This window comes from Amblyraja radiata, chromosome 24 (assembly GCF_010909765.2).
Source record: "Amblyraja radiata isolate CabotCenter1 chromosome 24, sAmbRad1.1.pri, whole genome shotgun sequence".
Taxonomy (NCBI): Eukaryota; Metazoa; Chordata; class Chondrichthyes; order Rajiformes; family Rajidae; genus Amblyraja; species Amblyraja radiata.
The window spans coordinates 35,711,410-35,732,520 of record NC_045979.1 but is presented as its reverse complement, the minus strand read 5'-3'; the positions used below and the strand labels follow the sequence as shown (position 1 = coordinate 35,732,520).

The 21,111-nt window shown below is 46.4% G+C and overlaps 1 protein-coding gene across 1 annotated transcript; it reads left to right on the top strand.

The window, feature by feature from the left end:
* The first annotated feature begins 2,454 nt into the window (after positions 1-2,454).
* Positions 2,455-15,149, top strand: LOC116986615 (pepsin A-like). The gene is made up of 9 exons (XM_033042195.1): positions 2,455-2,513; positions 4,173-4,335; positions 6,592-6,713; positions 8,279-8,393; positions 10,067-10,266; positions 11,047-11,166; positions 12,546-12,690; positions 14,185-14,283; positions 15,003-15,149. Exons 1-9 carry the CDS (start codon positions 2,455-2,457, stop codon positions 15,147-15,149), a joined length of 1,170 nt encoding a protein of 389 aa, XP_032898086.1.
* Positions 15,150-21,111: the final 5,962 nt, after the last annotated feature.

Genomic DNA, 21,111 nt, shown 5'->3' with positions numbered 1-21,111 from the left:
GGTTCTGGACTGCCCCAACATCAGGAACCTGTTTCCTGCCTCTAGCGTGTCCAAGCCCTTAACAATCCTATATGTTTCAATGAGATGCCCTCTCATCCTTCTAAACTCCAGAGCGTACAAGGGAAGTGGTGTTGGGTAAATTAAATGGATTAAAGGCCGATAAATCCCCAGGGCCAGATAGGCTGCATCCCAGAGTACTTAAGGAAGTAGCTCCAGAAATAGTGGATGCATTAGTAATAATCTTTCAAAACTCTTTAGATTCTGGAGTAGTTCCTGAGGATTGGCGGGTAGCAAACGTAACCCCACTTTTTAAGAAGGGAGGGAGAGAGAAAACGGGGAATTACAGACCAGTTAGTCTAACATCGGTAGTGGGGAAACTGCTAGAGTCAGATATTAAAGATGGGATAGCAGCACATTTGGAAAGTGGTGAAATCATTGGACAAAGTCAGCATGGATTTACAAAAGGTAAATCATGTCTGACGAATCTTATAGAATTTTTCGAGGATGTAACTAGTAGCGTGGATAGGGGAGAACCAGTGGATGTGGTGTATCTGGACTTCCAGAAGGCTTTCGACAAGGTCCCACATAAGAGATTAGTATACAAACTTAAAGCACACGGCATTGGGGGTTCACTATTGATGTGGATAGAGAAATGGCTGGCAAAGAGTAGGAGTAAACGGGTCCTTTTCACAATGGCAGGCAGTGACTAGTGGGGTACCGCAAGGCTCAGTGCTGGGACCCCAGCTATTTACAAGATATATTAATGATCTGGATGAGGGAATTGAAGGCAATATCTCCAAGTTTGCGGATGACACTAAGCTGGGGGGCAGTGTTAGTTGTGAGGAGGATGCTAGGAAACTGCAAGGTGACTTGGATAGGCTGGGTGAGTGGGCAAATGTTTGGCAGATGCAGTATAATGTGGATAAATGTGAGGTTATCCATTTTGGTGGCAAAAACAGGAAAGCAGACTATTATCTAAATGGTGGCCGACTAGGAAAAGGGGAGATGCAGCGAGACCTGGGTGTCATGGTACACCAGTCATTGAAAGTGGGCATGCAGGTGCAGCAGGCAGTGAAGAAAGCGAATGGTATGTTAGCTTTCATAGCAAAAGGATTTGAGTATAGGAGCAGGGAGGTTCTACTGCAGTTGTACAGGGTCTTGGTGAGACCACACCTGGAGTATTGCGTACAGTTTTGGTCTCCAAATCGGAGGAAGGACATTATTGCCATAGAGGGAGTGCAGAGAAGGTTCACCAGACTGATTCCTGGGATGTCAGGACTGTCTTATGAAGAAAGACTGGATAGACTTAGTTTATACTCTCTAGAATTTAGGAGATTGAGAGGGGATCTTATAGAAACTTACAACATTCTTAAGGGGTTGGACAAGCTAGATGCAGGAAGATTGCTCCCAATGTTGGGGAAGTCCAGGACAAGGGGTCACAGCTTAAGGATAAGGGGGAAATCCTTTAAAACCGAGATGCGACAAACTTTTTTCACACAGAGAGTGGTGAATCTCTGGAACTCCCTGCCACAGAGGGTAGTCGAGGCCAGTTCATTGGCTATATTTAAGAGGGAGTTAGATGTGGCCCTTGTGGCTAAGGGGATCAGAGGGTATGGAGAGAAGGCAGGTACGGGATACTGAGTTGGATGATCAGCCATGATCATATTGAATGGCGGTGCAGGCTCGAAGGGCCGAATGGCCTACTCCTGCACCTAATTTCTATGTTTCTATGTTTCTATATATCAGAGAAGCAGGCCTTCCGACCCACAATGTCCATACTGCCCATTGCACCTATCCACACTCATCCCCTTTACCAAAGGTAGACTCAAAAAGCAGGAGCAACTCAGCGGGACAGGCAGCATCTCTGGAGCGAAGGAATGGGTGATGTTTCGGGTCGAGACCCTTGTTCAACTCGACCCGAAACGTCATCCATTCCTTCTCTCCAGAGATGTTGCCTGTCCCACTGAGTTACTCCAGCTTTTTGTGTCTATCTTCGGTTTAAACCAGCATCTGCAATTCCTTCTCACACATCCCATTTACTAGTTCCACGCATTAAGTCTGTAGTCCTCTGGACAAGAGATTTGAACATTCACATTGGCCGAACCGTTTAAGAATACATCCAACTTATCTGCCAATGCATATGTAAAAAATCCATGTCATTGTTTTTCGCCACAGTTTTTTAATCCAATTTCTGATTGTGTTATCTTTCATAAACCTTATCTTTAATTGCACACCACTTAACCTACTTACAAACCAACTTGTATCATTCACATTGAGGACTGTCCTTAATAAGATAGATTATATTCGAGATAAAGGAATCACGAGGACTTTACTATTGACTCTCCTCATGTTGAATGATGGAATCTGTGTCCATGTGGCATGGGTTCCTATGGTATAAATATCGTGGCTCAGAAGCCAGACCTCAGATTCTGCAAAGAGTCCAGCTGATTCAACATGAAGTCGCTGATCTTAGCTCTCGTTTGCCTGCAGCTCTCTGATGCTCTGATGTACAGGTAGGACAATCTTAACCCTTGAATGGGAGATGGAACAGAATCCAGGTTTATCAGGATGATGCCTGGATTAGGGCAGCATTGCATTAGTGCTAGAGCTACTGCCTTGCAGCACCAGAGACCCGGGTTTGACCCTGACCACGGGTGCTTGTCTCCCCGCTTTTCTCCCCGTGACCTGCGTGGGTTTTCTCCGAGATCTCCGGTTTCCTCCGGCGTAGACTGGATAGACTCGGCTTGTACTCGCTAGAATTTAGAAGATTGAGGGGGGATCTTACAGAAACTTACAAAATTCCTAAGGGGTTGGACAGGCTAGATGCAGGAAGATTGTTCCCGATGTTGGGGAAGTCCAGAACAAGGGGTCACAGTTTAAGGATAAGGGGGAAGTCATTTAGGACTGAGATGAGAAAAACATTTTTCACACAGAAAGTGGTGAATCTGTGAAATTCTCTTCCACAGAAGGTAGTTGAGGTCAGTTCATTGGCTATATTTAAGAGGGAGTTAGAAGTGGCCCTTGTGGCTAAAGGGATCAGGGGGTATGGAGAGAAGGCAGGTACAGGATATTGAGTTGGATGATCAGCCAAGATCATATTGAATGGAGGTGCAGGCTCGAAGGGCCGAATGGCCTACTCCTGCAGCTATTTTCTATGTTTCTATGTACAGGTTTTCAGGTTAATTGGCTTGGGATAAAATTTAAAAAAATTGTCCCTAGTGTGTGTAGGGTAGTGTTAATGTGCAAGGATCGCTGGTCAGTGTGGGCTCGATGGGCCGAAGGGACTGTTTCCGCACCTTATTAACAAGGATGACAAGATATTAATTCATTAGGAAATATGCCCTGCATGGATCGCATGTGACCTCATGACAAGCGAGGCATTCGCAGAGTACAGATACATGATAATGGGAATAACGTTTAGATAAGGACTGAGACCAGGAAAAACCTTTTCACCCAGAGAGTTGTGAATCTGTGGAATTCTCCTCCACAGAAGGCAGTGGAGGCCAATTCACTGGGTGTTTTCAAGAGAGAGTTAGATTTAGCTCTTGGGGCTAACGGAATCAAGGGATATGGGGAAAAAGCAGGAACGGGGTACTGATTGTGGATGATCGGCCATGATCACATTGAATGGCGGTGCTGGCTCAATGGGCTGAATGGCCTACTCCTGCACCTATTTTTCTATGTTTTCTATGAGGGAAGAGTCAAGAGTATTTTATTGTCATGTGTCCCAGATAGGACAATGAAATTCTTACTTGCTGCAGCACAACACAATATGTAATCGTAATAAATAATATAACAAAAACTCAGAAAAAAAAGAACAAATAATAACAGTGCAATAATAATAGTCTATTGTAGTTCATAGCTTATGAGGTTGTAGCGTTTAATAACCTGATGGCTGTGGGGAAGAAGCTGGTCCTGAACCTGGCTGTTACAGATTTCAGGCTCCTGTACCTTCTTCCCGATGACAACGGAGAGATGAGTGTGTGGCCAGGATGGTGTGGGTCGTTGATGATGCTGGCTGCCTTTTTGAGGCAGCGACTGCGATAGATCCCTTCGTCGGTGGGGAGGTCAGAGCCGGTGATGGACTGGCCAGTGGTCACAACTTTCTGCAGTAAACACGATGAAGTCTGGGTGTGGGAATAACATTTCCGACTTTCTTCCCGCATTCACAGGGTTCCCTTGACTAAGGGGAAATCTGCCCGGGATACTCTTCGGGAGCAGGGATTACTGGACGACTTCCTGAGGGAACATTATTCCGATCCCTGCGCAAAGTTTGATGGTCTCACCGGTGTGGCATCCCTGTCATCTACAGAACCAATGATCAACTTCCTGGACGTAAGTTATTCCCGACTGTTATAAGTGGAAGTGTGATGGAAAAGGCACACATCACTTACAGCCCAGTGGTATGAATATTGATTTCTCTAACTTCAAGTAATCCCTGCACTCACCCTCTCTCCATTCCTCCCCCACCCAAGTCACACCAGCTTCTCGTTCTCACCCAGCAAACAGCTAACAATCCTTTATCACTGTTAGTTTTTTGCATATCTTTCATTCATTTGTTCTATATCTCTCCACATCACCGTCTATAATCCCTCGTTTCCCTTTCCCCTGACTCCCAGTCTGAAGAAGGGTCTCAGCCCGAAACGTCACCCATTCCTCTCCAGAGATGCTGCCTGACCCGCTGAGTTACTCCAGCATTTTTGTGCCTATCCGGTGTAAACCAGCATCTGCAGTTCCTTCCTACACTGTACCCTTTTCCTCTCTGCAGAGAGTTGCGGAAGCAGCCAGGACCATCACGCACAAACCAACCTCCCTTCCATTGACTCCATCTGCATCTCACGCTGCCTCGGCAAGGCCAGCAGCATCATCAAGGACCAGACTCACTCCCTCTTCTCCCCTCTCCCATCCGGCAAAGAGGTACAGAAGTGTGAAAACACACACCTCCAGATTCAGGGACAGTTTGATTCTTCCCAGATGTTTTCAGGCAACTGAACCATCCTCTCACCAACTAGAGAGTGGTCCTGACCTCCCATCTACCTCACTGGAGACCTTTGGACTATCTTTAATTGGACCTGACTTTATCTTGCACTGAATGTTATACCCTCTATCCGGTATCTGTCCAATAGACAATAGACAATAGACAATAGATACAGGAGTAGGCCATTCGGCCCTTCGAGCCAGCACCGCTCTTCAATGTGATCACGGCTGATCATTCCCAATCAGTACCCCGTTCCTGCCTTCTCCCCATATCCCCTGACTCCGCTATCTTTAAGAGCCCTATCAAGCACTCTCTTGAAAGCATCCAGAGAACCTGCCTCCACCGCCCCTCTGAGGCAGAGAATTCCACACTCACAACTCTCTGTGAGAAAAAGTGTTTCCTCGTCTCCGTTCTAAATGGCTTACTCCTTATTCTTAAACTGTGTGGCCCCTGGTTCTGGACTCCCCCAACATGGGGAACATGTTTCCTGCCTCTAGCGTGTCCAAACCCTTAACAATCTTTGACCACTGTGTTAACATGTTTAGTCATGGAGTCCTACAGCATGGAAACAGGCCATTCGGCCCAACTTGCCCACGCCAACCGACAATAGTCTTTTCACTGAAGATAGACACAAAAAGCTCAGCGGGACAGGCAGCGTTTTGTTTCTATCTTCGGTTTAAACCAACATCTGCAGTCCCTTCTTTCACAGAAGTCTTTTCACTGACTGGAAAGCACAAATATCTAATCACTGTACCTCGGTACATGTGACAATAATAAATTAAACATGTCTCCTGTTAGCACCCTTTAGTTTCCTGTTCCTCTCTAGCCTTTATCCACCCATCTGCTGATCCCCCCCCTCACCTGTATCCACCTATCGCTCGTCAGGCTTTGTCCTTCCCCCACCTCTCTTTTCCAGCTTCCTCCTCCCCACTCCAATCAGTCTGAAGAAGGGTCCCGACCTGAAACGTCACCTATCCCCATTTTCCAGAGATGCTGCCTGACCCGCTGAGTAATGCCCCTGTCCCACTTAGGAAACCTGAACGGAAATCTCTGGAGACTTTGTGCCCCACCCAAGGTTTCCTTGCGGTTCCCGGAGGTTCCCGAAGGTTTTTGTCAGTCTCCCTACCTGCTTCCACTACCTGCAACCTCCGGCAACCACCTGCAACCTCCGGGAACCGCACGAAAACCTTGGGTGGGGCGCAAAGTCTCCAGAGGTTTCCGTACAGGTTTCCTAAGTGGGACAGGGGCATTACTCCAGCATTTTGTATTCTACACAAGATTCCAGCATCTGCTTTTGAGTCTAAAGACGCACTTTATAAAGACATAAAGTGTGTACAGACTTCGGATGCTGTCTGTGTGGACTTTGCACGTTTTCACAGTTTCCTCCCGTTGCTCCAGTTTCCTCCCACATCCCAAAGATGTGCGGGTTTGTAGATGAATCGGCCCTCTGTGAAATTGCCCCTAGTGCGTAGGTAGTGGACGGGAAAATGGGATGGTGTGGGATCGCTGGTCAGCGCGGACTCATTGGGCTGATGCACAGACTCTGAAAGGCCCGTGCTGACTTTCCATGTTGTAAATCTGAACTAAATATTATTTGTGTTTTTTACCGACAGATGTCTTATTACGGAACAATCAGCATTGGTAATCCTCCACAAAGCTTCACCGTCATCTTTGACACTGGCTCATCCAACCTCTGGGTCCCCTCTGTCTATTGCAGCGATGCTCCCTGCAGTAAGTCAACGTTCCCTGCCCTTGGGTGTATTTGAAGTTTTACTCGTATCCTGCGATTCCTTACGGTGGCGTAGCGGTAGAGTTGCTGCCTTACAGCGCTTGCAGCGCCAGGGACCCGGGTTAGATCCTGACTACGGGTGCTGTCTGTACGGAGTTTGTATGTTCTCCCCGTGACCTGCGTGGGTTTTCTCCAAGATCTTTGGTTTCCCTCCACACCCCAAAGATGTACAGGTTTTTTTAGATTAATTGGCTTGGAATAAATGTAAATTGTCCCTAGTGTGTGTTGGATAGCGTTGGTGTGTGGGGATCGCTGGTCGGCACGGACTCGGTGGGCCGAAGGGCCTGTTTCTGCGCTGTATCTCAAAACTAAATAGACAATCGGTGCAGGAGTAGGCCATTCGGCCCTTCGAGCCAGCACTGCCATTCAAAGTGATCATGGCTGATCATCCCCAATCAGTACCTCGCTCCTACCTTCTCCCCATATCCCCTGACTCCGCTATCTTTAAGAGCCCTATCTAGCTCTCTCTTGAAGGTATCCAGAGAACCGGCCTCCACCTCCCTCTGTGGCAGAGAATTTCACAGACTCACAACTCTCAGACTCAGAACTCACAACTAAACTAATTCCTCTGTAATTCCTTACACTAGCTCCGCCAAGGGCTGCTGGATCTCCTGGCTGCTAAACATTCTAATTCCCCTTCCCATTCCCACATTGACCTTTCAATCCTGGGCCACCTCCACTGTCAGAGTGAGGCCACACACAAACTTGAGGAACAGCACCTCATATTCCACTTGGGCAACTCACAACTCAACCAAGATAGACACAAAATGCTGGAGTAACTTAGCGGGTCAGGCAGCATCTCTGGAGAAAAAGGATAGGTGATGTTTTGGGTCAAGACCCTTCTTCAGACTGTCCTGAGCCGAAACGTCACCTATCCATGTTCTCCAGAGATGCTGCCTGACCCGCTGAGTTACTCCAGCACTTTGTGTCTGCCGACTAAGAAATCCCATCGACACTAGTCCCACCTGCCCGCATTTGGCCCTTTACCCTCTAAGCGTTTCCTACACGTACCTGCCTAAATGTCTTTTAAATATTGTTATCATGCCGGCCTCAGCGACCTCCTCTGGCAGCTCGTTCCAGCAACGATGGTGTGGTGTCAAAAATCATCTTTAATTAGAAGTGAGCTTTCAGGAAACCATTGGCAATAGACTTTGATTGAGTGCGGGTCTGTATTTTTTGTTTAGTTTAGAGATACAGCACAGAAACAGGCCCTTCGGCCTACTGTTCCCACACCGACCAGTGATCCCCGCACATTAATATTGCCCTACACACACTGGGGCCAATTTTACATTTACACCAAGCCAATAAACCTGTAAACCTGCACGTCTTTGGAGTGTGGGAGAAAGCCGAAGATCTTGGAGAAAACCCACAGGTCGGTAGAGGCAAGTCAGGATCGAACCCGGGTCTGTGGCGCTGTGAGGCAGCAACTCTACCTTGCCGCCCATGGTGTTATGTTCTGCTGAAACCTTTTCTCAATTTAACGGAAGGAACTGATGTCTCTTTTCAGTGAGCCACACGAGATTCTCCCCGTCCTCCTCCTCGACCTACCGTTCAAATAACGAGCGCGTTGCCATCCAATACGGAACTGGGAGCATGACGGGAATATTGGGATACGACACACTGAGAGTAAGTAGACTTCACTCCTCACCACGTCACTCCAAGTTCAGTCAAGAGTGTTTTCAGATCACCTCTCACGCCCTCTCACCCTTTAAAAAAATTTTTATTTTATTTTATTTGTTACAAAAAATTTATTCAATTATTAAAAATAATATTGACACTACAATAAAACAAGCCAGATCCCACCACCATAATACAATACAAACATGTATCCATAATAAACTACTATACAACGATGTTACAATCCTTATTGAGGATACATTCAACACCCTGCGGAGCCCAGCGGTCCCGGAACTCCCTCAGGGTGCCCGTAGACAGGGCGTATTCCCTTTCTAACCCCACCCGGGCACGGACGTAACCCCGGAAAAGGGGCAGGCTGCTGGCTCGGGTAGAGCCCTCCACCTTCTGGCGCCGTGACTCGCGGATGGCCAGCTTGGCCAGGCCCAGGAGCAACCCAACCAGGACATCTTCAGCCCTACCCTCTCCCCTACGCACAGGGTGTCCAAAGATGAGGATGGTGGGTGAAAAATGCAGCCAGAAGGCAAGGACCCCCTCTCACCCTGGCCACAAACTCTTTGAATCACTTCCCTCTGGAAGGCGACTCCGGACTGTCAAAGCCGCCACAGCCGGACATCAAAACAGTTTTTAATCCACGAGCAGCAGCTGAACTCAACAGCCACAAGTCTGTAGCCTCCTTGTGCTCTGCCATTTTATTTCATTCTTCATATGTGTAAATTATGATGTTTTATTTTATTATTATTTTTTTTTAAATATTTTAATTAGAAGTATATACGTCATAACCAAAACGCAATTTGTTTATCAATTACATATTAACACAGTGTCTGTTTATATATTTTTAATATATTTTTTGAAAGATAGAGCTAGAGAAAGAAGGGAGGGAGAAAATATTAAAAAATATAATAGATTACTAATATCACAATTTTGGAGATAGGTCCATAGATTATAAAGTATAATTATTCATCCAATCTTGATGTTTTATTTTTAATTGTCTAATGTATATTGTGCTGTTACTTGCGAGCAAAGCACCGAGGCAAATTCCTTGTATGTGAACATATTTGGCTAATGAAATTAATTCAATTCAATTCAATTCAATTGTCACATGTACTGGCAGTGGTTTACCTTATGCCCCTGTCCCACTTAGGAAACCTGAACGGAAACCTCTGCAGACTTTGTGCCCCACCAATAAGTCTCCAGAGGTTTCCATTCAGGTTTCCTAAGTGGGACAGGGGCATTATAGATAGACACAAAACGCTGACGTAACTCCAGCGGGCCAGGGGACGTCTCTGGGGAGAAGGAACGGGTGATGTTCTGGTTTGAGACCCTTCGGTCAAACCAACGTCTCGACCCGAAACCCCGCCCGCTCCTTCTCCCCAGAGACGCCGCCTGTCCCGCTGAACGTCGCCAGCACTTTGTGCCCATCCTGGCGAGTGAGAGGTGGACAGATGGACACAACACGCTGGAGTAACTCAGTGGGTCAGACAGCATCTCGGGAGAGAAGGAATGTGTGATGATTCGGGTCGAGACCCTTCTCCAGACGTGTCCCACTGAGTTACTCCGGCGCTTTGAGTCTGTCTTGGGTGTAAACCAGCACCTGCAGTTCCTTCCTACAAGGTGGATACAGGATAACTCCAATTACATTCTCTTGATCTTGTTCCTTCTAGGTTTCTGACATCACCATCCGCGGCCAGGAACTGGGTTTAAGTTTGACTGAACCTGGCGGATTCTTCAACCATGTCAAATTTGACGGTATCTTGGGCATGGGCTACCAGTCTCTCTCTGCAGAGGGCGCCACCACTGTGCTACACAACATGATCTCTCAGCAAGTTATCTCCGAGCCCCTCTTCTCCGTCTACTTGACCAGGTCAGCGTCTCCCACCTAAACCTTGTCGCGCCTTCGATGACTGAACAGAGCGCCCTTAATGCCGTGGATAGACAGGGGTTGCGGGGAGAAGGCAGGAGAATGGGGCCGGGAGGGAGAGGTAGATTGGCCATGATTGAATGGCGGAGTAGACTTGATGGGCCGAATGGCCTAATTCTGCTCCTATCACCTATGACCTTATAGAAACATAGAAACATAGAAAATAGGTGCAGGAGTAGGCTTTCGGCCCTTCGAGCCTGCACCGCCATTCAATATGATCATGGCTGATCATCCAGTTTAGAAGGATGAGAGGGCATCTCATTGAAACATATAAGATTGTTAAGGGTTTGGACACGCTGGAGGCAGGAAACATGTTCCCCATGTTGGGGGAGTCCAGAACCAGGGGCCACACAGTTTAAGAATAAGGGGTAAGCCATTTTTTCTCACAGTGAGGAAACACTTTTTCTCACAGAGAGTGGTGAGTCTGTGGAATTCTCTGCCTCAGAGGGCGGTGGAGGCCGGTTCTCTGGATACTTTCAAGAGAGAGCTAGATAGGGCTCTTAAAGATAGCTGAGTCAGGGGATATGGGGAGAAGGCAGGAACGGGATACTGATTGGGGATGATCAGCCATGATCACATTGAATGGCGGTGCTGGCTCGAAGGGCCGAATGGCCTACTCCTGCATTTAGTGTCTATTGTCTAATAAAGTATTCATTCATTCATTGATTCTTTGAGTGTTTTCGATGATTCTGGGCTATAATGATTCTAACCATTGTTTTGCAGAGTGGATGGTGAGTCAGGAAGTGAAATCATTTTTGGCGGTGTCGACCCCAGCCACTACCAAGGCTCAATCAACTGGGTACCTGTCACACATCAAGCTTACTGGCAGATCGAGATCCAAAGGTACGTGCTTGCAAATCTCTGACCAATACAATGTTGAGAGTAGCTCGCTCGCTACCCATCGGCCTTCAAAGATTAACTACATCAACCGGTGGTGCAGCGGTAGAGTTGCTGCCTCACAGCACCAGAGACCCTGGTTCAACCCTGACCACGGGTGCAGTGAAGACTTGCGAGGATGTTGCCAGAACCCGAGGGCCAGAGCTATAGAGGGAGGCTGGGCAGGCTAGGACTTTATGACTTGGAGAGCAGAAGGACAGGGGTGGCACAGTGACACAGCGGTAGAGTTGCTGCCTCACAGGGCCAGAGACCCTGGTTCGATCCTGACCACGGGTGCTGTCGGTACAGAGTTTGTACGTTCTCCCCGTGACCACGTGGGTTTCCTCCGGGTGCTCCGGTTTCCTCCCACACTCCAAAGACGTGCAGGTTTGTAGGTTAATTACCCCCAGTGTGTAGGATAGAACTAGTGTACGGCTGATCAATGGACAGCATGGATTCAGTGGGCCGAAGGGCCTGTTTCCATGCTGCATTTCTAAACTAAATCAAACATTCTAAAACGGCATTAAAAAGACCCCTGGACAGGTACATGGATAGGAAGAATTTGGAGCAGGGGTGGGGAGCCTGCGGCCTTAAGGCTGCATGTGGACTCTTGGCCATTAAGTGCGGCCTTTTGAATGAATCCAAATTTTGTAGAACAAATCCTTTTATTTTTATTAATATGTCTTTTATTATTTTTATTTTAATCTTAAAATGAACGTATTTAAAATTCCAAAGAGTAAAAAAAGATTCAACAAAATAATCCTCCCCAACTGACGGCCACAACTAAAACATTAGTAAGTCACGAGGGCTGTTTTAACAAAACAATGTACATTTTGAAGTATATCTAATTGAAGTTTCTTGGATGCGGCCTCATTAGATTACAGCTAACTTAATGCGGTCTTCCGACATGAAAATGTTCCCCGCCCCTCATTTAGAGGGATATGGGCTAAATAAGGGCAAGTGGGACTAGCGTAGATTTGGCATCTTGGTCGGCAGGGACCAGTTGGGTCGAGGATCCTGTACCTCATGACTCCATGTTTAAGAAGAAACTGCAGATGCTGGAAAATCGAAGGTAGACTAAAGTGCTGGAGAAACTCAGCGGGTGCAGCAGCATCGATGGAGCGAAGGAAATAGGCAACGTTTCGGCCTGAAACCCTTCTGGAAATAGGCAACGTTTCGGGCCGAAACCCGGAAGGGTTTCGTCCCGAAACGTTACCTATTTCCTTCGCTCCATAGATGCTGCTGCACCCGCTGAGTTTCTCCAGCACTTTTGTCTACCTCACGACTCCATAATCTGGAAGGGTTTGACTGTTGTTGACCAAGTCAATGTGTGTTTCTTCCCTCAGAGTGACTGTCAACGGGCAGGTGGTGGCTTGCAGTGAGGGTTGCCCCGCCATTATAGATACCGGCACCTCCCTACTTGTTGGACCCACCAACGCCATCACCAACATCCAACAGGCAGTCGGAGCCACACCTGGTTCCTATGGCCAGGTACCATTCACCTGTACTCACCTGTACTCACCTGCACCGTTTAATGTGTTATACAATCACCACCATGTTCTCTCCATTCAACTCAATTAGTTTAGATGTTTAGTGTAGCGTGCTTTGGTTTACTTCCGATTAGTTTAGTAGAGTTCTGTTTACATTAGTTTAGTTTAGTATGGTTTGGATTAGTTTAGCAGAGTTTAAGAAAGAACTGCAGATGCTGGAAGAATCGAAGGTAGACAAAAATGCAGGAGAAACTCAGCGGGTGAGGCAGCATCTATGGAGCGAAGGAATAGGTGACGTTTCGTATCGAGACCCGGAAGGGTCTCGACCCGAAACATCACCTATTCCTTCGCTCCATAGATGCTGCCTCAGGTCACCTATTCCTTCTTTCCATAGATGCTGCCTCACCCTCTGAGTTTCTCCAGCATTTTTGTCTACCTTAGTATAGTTCAGATTAGTTTAGCATAGTTTAGTATAATTTAATTTTTACATTAGCATAGTATATATTAGTTTAGTTTAGCATATTTTATCATTGTTTAAATTTGTTTAGATTAGTTTAAGATAGCTTATTTTTGATTAGATTAGTATAATATAGATTAGTTTAGATTAATAATAGTTTAGTATTGTTCAGTTTAGTTTAGTGCAGATTCATTTTCTATAGTTTAGATGAGTTTAGTTTCGATGTTTAGATTAGATTAGTATAGATTAGTTTAAATTAGATTTGTTTGGTTTAGTATAGCATAGTTTGAGTTTAGACTAGTTTAGGCGAGTTGAGTTGAGTTGAGTTTAGATTAGATTAGTTTAGTTTACATAGTTTACTTGAGTTTAGATCAGTTTAGTTTCTTAAGAATTTGGTTTTCTTGTTTTTAGTTGACTTTCCTCAGACATGACCAAGTGCGATCGTTTCGCTGAACACCTTCGCTCAGTCCGCCTTGGCCGACGTGATCTCCCAGTGGCCAAACACTTTAACTCCCCCTCCCATTCCCACACTGACATTTCTGTCCTGGGCCTCCTCCACTGTCAGAGTGAGGCCCAGCGCAAATTGGAGGAGCAGCACCTCATACTTCCATTGGGCAGCTTACAGCCCAGCGGTATGAACATTGACTTCTCTAACTTCATGTCTGCCTTGCTTTCCCTCTCTCTCTCCATCCCTCCCCCACCCTAGTCATCGTACTAGTTTCATTGTCGTCATGTTGAGTTTCACTGTCTTTACAACTCGTTATCACCTTCCCCACAGCCAACAATGGACCATTGTGGGCTCCACGTTTTCCCTGATCATCGTTGCTGGCTTTGATTTGTCCTTTTCACACCTTTGATTCATTTTTCCTTTGTACCCTTTTCATACCTCTCATTTCCCTCTCCCCCGACTCTCAGTCTAAAGAAGGGTCTCGACCCGAAACGTCACCTCTTCTTTCCCTCTCGAGATGCTGCCTGACCCGCTGAGTTACCCCAGCTTTTTGTGTCTGTGATCTGAATAATGTTGCCCTTGTCTTTCAGTACAACATAAACTGCAATGATCTCAGCAGCATGCCTGATGTGGTCTTCACCATCAATGGACACGATTTTACTCTTCCTGCTACTGCCTACGCACTCAAGGTACGTCATTGGACTCTGTATGGTATTTGTTGCTTTTTCTCGGATTACTTAAATGTGTTCATAAATATGTTTACGGGTTCATAAATTCTAGGCGCAGAACAGGCCCATCAAGTCCACCCTGCCATCCAATCATGGCTGATCTATCTCTCCCTCTCAACCCCTTTCTCCCCATAACCCCTGACACCCGCACTAATCAACAATCTGTCAGCCTCCGCCTTAAAAATGTTCACTGACTTGGCCTCCACAGCCGTCTGTGGCAATGAATTCACCACCCTCTGGCTAAAAACATTCCTCCTCGTCTCCTTTCTCCATCTCCTGCTGTACCGGGCACTCTAGGCGTAGACCGTGGACTGTTGCTAATTGCTTTCCATCTCACGGGGCAAGGGGGACCCAGCGTGGGGGGGGGGGGACAGCCGAGAGGGCGGGAGGGGGGGTGCGGAGGATGAAAGGACCTGGCATGGGATACTTTTAAACTTTGTCAGCGCCCTTTATGTAGCGACTCTTTGCATACCTTGAGGAAGCAAAACAAAATACATCACTGTGACTTGGCACATGTGATAATAAAATATTCACTCATTCACTCACTCACTCACTCACTCACTCACTCACTCACTCACTCACTCACTCACTCACTCACTCACTCACTCACTCACTCACTCACTCACTCACTCATCCATTCACTCATTGAGTGATTCATTCATTTATTTATTCTCCTCCAGTCCACCTACTACAACCAGGTTAGCTGCATGAGCGGATTTGGTGACACCGGCTCCAACCTCTGGATTCTGGGCGACGTCTTCATCGGCGAGTACTACTCCATCTTCGACCGTGGAAACAACCGCGTGGGTCTGGCCAAGGCCGTTTAACTCTTCCGTCCACCACCCACCCCCATTGAAGATCCAGCCCCATTCAACTTGACTGAAGCCATCTCGCGATCCCCAGAGTCGCAACTCTCACCACGCCACCCAGTAGCAAAGATCAAGATGTCACTCTCGGATGTCCTATACTGAAGATACTCTACTGACAGCTTCGAGTTCAGCGGCGATTTTCTCCAAGGTTGGGAAAATTGAAGGGAAAAAGGAAGATAAAAGTGGAAGAAATGATGCCGTCTGGATGGGATCTTAACACAGCCATGAATGAATGTTGGGCTGGGCTGCAGATGGATAGTTAATATTATATAATTATTTCTGCTCTCTGCATTTCTTTCTCATATCTTCCTTGGTTCACCTGTGACTTTCCATAATTCAATCCAAAGCCATGCGCATTCAGCTCAGTTTGGATGTAAAGGTGATCTAGGAATTACACAGCGTATTATCCTCTCCCGTGAAACATCTGTTATTAAATAATGCCTGCAAATGTTCAATAAAATGGAATAATGAAACGCATATTATCAGACTTTCGGTTCCTTTCTTCATGTCAGTTTGTACGTGTGAGGTGGGGCTGAACTCACTCAAGCATTGCACTAAAGTTAGACACAGAGTGCTGGAGTAACTCAGCGGGTCAGGCACCATCTGTGGAGAACATGGATAGGTGACGTTTCACAGAGTGCTGGAGTAACTCAGCGGGTCAATAGACAATAGACGGTGCAGGAGTAGGCCTTTCGGCCCTTTGAGCCAGCACCACCATTCAATGTGATCATGGCTGATCATCCCCAATCAGTACCCCGTTCCTGCCTTCTCCCCATATCCCCTGACTCCGCTATTTTTAAGAGCCCTATCTAGCTCTCTCTTGAAAGCACCCAGAGAACCCACCTCCACCGCCCTCAATAGCAAGAATGTCCTTCCTCAAATTAGGGGACAAAACTGCACACAACACTCCAGGTGTGGTCTCACTAGGGCTCTGTACAACTGCAGAAGGACCTCTTTGCTCCTATATTCGATTCCTCTTGTTAAAAAAGGCCAACATGCCATTCGCTTTCTTCACTGCCTGCTGTACCTGCATGCTTACTTTCATAGACTGATGTACAAGGACCCCCAGATCCCATTGTACTTCCTCTTTTCCCAACTTGACCCCATTTAGATAGTAATCTGACTTCCTGTTTTTGCTACCAAAGTGGAAAACCTCACATTTATCCGCATTAAACTTCATCTGCCATCCTCCTCACAGTTCACACTGCCACCCAGCTTTGTGTCATCTGCAAATTTGCTAATGTTACTTTGAATCCCTTCATCCAAATCATTGATGTATATTGTAAATAGCTGCGGTCCCAGCACCGAGCCTTGCGGTACCCCACTAGTCACTGCCTGCCATTCTGGAAGGGACCCGTTAATCCCTACTCTTTGTTTCCTGTCTGCCAACCACTTCTCTATCCATGTCAGCACTCAACCCCCAATACCATATGCCCTAATTTTGCCCACTAATCTCCTATGTGGGACATTATCAAATGCTTTCTGAAAGTCTAGGTACACTACATCCACTGGCTCTCCCTTGTCCATTTTCCTAGTTACATCTTCAAAATATTCCAGAAGATTAGTCAAGCATGTTTTCCCCTTCGTAAATCCATGCTGACTCGGACCGATCCTGTTACTGCTATCCAAATGTTCAGCTATCTCATCTTTTATAATTGACTCCAGCATCTTCCCCACCACCGATGTCAGGCTAACTGGTCTATAATTCCCTGGTTTCTCTCTCCCGCCTTTCTTAAAAAGTGGGGTAACATTAGCTACCCTCCAATCCACAGGAATGGATCCTGAGTCTATAGAACATTGAACAATTATCACCAATGCGTCCATGATTTCCAGAGCCACTTCCTTAAGTACCCTGGGATGCAGACCATCAGGCCCTGGGGATTTATCAGCCTTCGGTCCCATCAGTCTATCCAACACCATTTCCTGCCTAATGTGGATTTCCTTCAGTTCCTCCGTCACCCCCAGATCCTCTGGCCACTACTATATCAGGAAGATTGTTTGTGTCCTCGTTAGTGAAGACAGATCCAAAGTACCTGTTCAACTCATCTGCCATTTCCTTGTTCCCCGTCAGACAGCATATCTGGGGAACATGGATAGACACAAAATGCTGGAGTAACTCAGCGGGTCAGGCAGCATCTGTGGAGAACATGGATAGGCGATGTTTCAGTTCGGGACCCTTCCTTGGTTGGAGAGAAACCGAGTTAACATTTCAGGTTAAGACACGGTAGCACAGCGGTAGAGCTACTGCCTTCCAACGCTTACAGCGGCAGTGACCCGGGTTCGATCCCTACTACGGGTGCTGTCTGTACGGAGTTTGTGCGTTCTCCCCGTGACCTGCGTGATTTTTCTCCAAGATCTCCGGTTTCCTCCCACACTGCAAAGACGTACAGGTTTGTAGGTTAATTGGCTTTGGTATATATGTAAAATTGTCCCTTGTGTAAGATAGCGTTAATGTGCGGAGATCGCTGATTTGGCGCAGACTCAGGGGGCCGCAGGGCCTGTTGCCACGCTGTATCTCTGAACTGAACTGAACTGAACAAAGTGCTGGAGTATCTCAGCGGGTCAGGCAGCTTCTGTGGAGAACATGGACAGGTGACGGGACCATTCTTCAGACTGATTCAGATAATTGCACTAGATTGTTTAGTATTGTGCAGGTGAGTTTTGTGGAGGAAGGAATTGCGGATGCTGGTTTACACCAAAGATAGACACCAAATTCTGGAGTAACTCAGTGGGACAGGCAGCATCTTGGGAGAGAAGGAATGGGTGACGTTTCGGGTCGAGACCCTTCTTCAGAACACTAGATTGTCTGGTTTAGCTCAATGAAGCTGTTACAATAAAACAGCCTGCAATTTGAATAGGGATATTGATTGTGGAAAGAAGGAACTGCAGATGCAGGTTTACCAAGAAAAAAATGACAAAATACTGGAGTAACTCATCGGGTCAGGCAGCATCCCTGGAAAACAGGAAAGTTGTTGTTCAGCTGGAAAGAGTGCAGTGAAGACTTGCGAGGATGTTGCCAGAACCCGAGGGCCAGAGCTATAGAGGGAGGCTGGGCAGGCTAGGACTTTATGACTTGGAGAGCAGAAGGACAGGGGTGGCACAGTGGCACAGCGATCGAGTTGCTGCCTCACAGGGCCAGAGACCCTGGTTCAATCCTGACCACGGGTGCTGTCGGTACGGAGTTTGTACGTTCTCCCTGTGACCGCGTGGGTTTTCTCCGGGTGCTCCAGTTTCCTGCCATACACAAAGTAAGTAAGTAAGTAGTAAGTTTATTGGCCAAGTATTCACATACAAGGAATTTGCCTTGGTGCTCCGCCCACAAGTAACAACATGACATACAGTGACAGTTACGAATGACTCAGAAAACACTAAACATTAATAATAATAAAACATTAATGATAAAACACCATTGATCAAGCATGTGAACCAACAAAATACCAGATCAAAGGGAGGCTACAGATTTTTGGCTGTTGAGTAGAGCAACTACTCGTGGATAAAAGCTGTTTTTTACGTCTGGCTGTGGCAGCTTTGACAGTCCGGAGTCGCCTTCCAGAGGGAAGTGATTCAAAGAGTTTGTGACCAGGGTGAGAGGGGTCAGAGATGATCCTGCCCGCTCGCTTCCTGGCCCTTGCAGTGTACAGTTCATCAATGGAGGGAAGGTTGCAGCCAATAACCTTCCTCATTTGCCTTGCACCTTGGCACAGGGCTGGTCTTTCATATTGTGTTCTGGTCTTTAATAATCTGGTGCTACAAGTTCTCTGGTACTGCAGGTCCGTGCCCGAGCCCAGCGCGATGAAGCACGTTGCGATGAAGTGGTTAATCTTTGCACTCGTTTGGCTCGACCTTTCGGAGGGTCTTAAAAGGTAATTAAACAAAACCTCTTTTGGTTTGACTTAGGGGCACAGAGGTACGCGGGGTATTAATAATAATAATAATACATTTTATTTGTATAGCGCTTTTCAAGGACTCAAAGTCGCTTTACATGGTGAGTCAAGAACAAAACAAAGAGCAGTAAGACATAGATGCAAAGGGGAGGGGGACATGGGACTAAGGGTAAGCAGAGGTGAAGAGATGGGTCTTGAGGCGGGACTGGAAGATGGTGAGGGACTCAGAAGTTCGGATCAATTGTGGGAGGGAGTTCCAGAGCCTGGGAGCTGCCCTGGAGAAGGCTCTGTCTCCAAAAGTGCAGAGGTTGGATTTCAGAATGGAGAGGATATTAGAGCTAGGCAGACAATGAATATTAGAGCTAGGCAGGTAAACGCCTCCGTTGCCATGCTGTGAGAACGGAGAGGATGAGAAGGAGTTCCTTCCCAGAGGCCATTAGGACTGTAAACTCCAGGGACTAACTTTACTGAACCACTCCACTGTTGTGTGGCGTCTGTTTAAAATTGCTGTTTCTTTTCCTTTTTCTTCACTCCCTCCCACAATATGTAATATGTGAATATGTGATTCTGTTCCATTCTGTTTTGTAGTTTGTTTGTTTGTTTTTTGCACAATTCGCGAGCATTGCCACTTTTCATTTCACTGCACATCTCGTATGTGTATGTGACGAATAAACTTGACTTGACTTGAGAGTCAGGTGGACACAGAATCTTTGGCCCACCAAGTCCACGCCAACTATTCTTTTTTACTACTGGGCAACTAATATTAAAAATATAACTATCTGGTTGGACGATACATGTCAACATGTAAATTGGTTAAAAATGGAGAGGGAAGAATGTTTGCCTTTTAGTATAGGCTCGATCCTCCTATCTCTAATACATTTGAATAAGTCAACGTATAGCAAAAGGATTTGAGTATAGGAGCAGGGAGGTTCTACTGCAGTTGTACAGGGTCTTGGTGAGACCACACCTGGAGTATTGCGTACAGTTTTGGTCTCCAAATCTGAAGTAAGACATTCTTGCCTTAGAGGGAGTACAGAGAAGGTTCACCAGACTGATTCCTGTGATGTCAGGATTTTCATATAAAGAAAGACTGGATAGACTCGGCTTGTACTCGCTAGAATTTAGAAGATTGAGGGGGGATCTTATAGAAACTTACAAAATTCTTAGCGGGTTGGACAGGCTAGATGCAGGAAGATTGTTCCCGATGTTGGGGAAGTCCAGGACAAGGGGTCACAGTTTAAGGATAAAGGGGAAATCCTTTAGGACCGAGATGAGAAAAACATTTTTCACGGAGAGAGTTGTGAGTCTCTGCCACAGAAGGTAGTTGAGACCAGTTCATTGGCTATATTTAAGAGTGAGTTAGATGTGGCCCTTGTGGCAAAAGGGATCAGGGGGTATGGCGAGAAGGCAGGTACGAGATACTGAGTTGGATGATCAGCCATGATCATATTGAATGGCGGTGCAGGCTCGAAGGGCGGAATGGCCTACTCCTGCACCTATTTTCTATGTTTCTATGTTTCTATGAGCAAAATCCAATAATACATAGTACTATCCATATCTGGAAACAGCTGAAATTCAGTCTTAAATTGAGAAATATGTCTCTCCTTCTTCCTATTGCAAATAATCCCTCGTTTAAACCGTCTACTTTAGATGTGGTGTTTGTTCAATGGAAGAACCTGGGAATTAACACTGTGGGAGACCTCTATAAGAAGGGGACTCTCTCTTCTTTTCAAGAACTACAGGAGAAATAATACTTGAATGCCAACAATTCCTTCAAATCCGAGATTATGTGAAAACATATACACAAGACTGTCCTCTTATGGGTCCAGATATATTAGACGATTGTTTGAATAGACAGGCTGATACAAGTAAGTTGATATCTTACATTTATAACACTCTTCTAAATATTGACACGCCACCCTCTGAGATGTATAGGCGAGCATGGGAGGACGAGCTGGGTCTACCCATTTCGAAAGATATATGGGTGGAAAGCCTACAATACTTACACTACTGTTCTTTAAATGCCAGGCATTGTC

Coding starts and splice junctions, on each gene's coding strand:
- LOC116986615 (XM_033042195.1), top strand. CDS start 2,455: ATGAAGTCGCTGATCTTAGCTCTCGTTTGCCTGCAGCTCTCTGATGCT. Junction 6,714..8,278: donor AGCGATGCTCCCTGCAGTAA/GTCAACGTTCCC, acceptor CTTTTCAGTGAG/CCACACGAGATTCTCCCCGT. Junction 14,284..15,002: donor CTACTGCCTACGCACTCAAG/GTACGTCATTGG, acceptor ATTCTCCTCCAG/TCCACCTACTACAACCAGGT.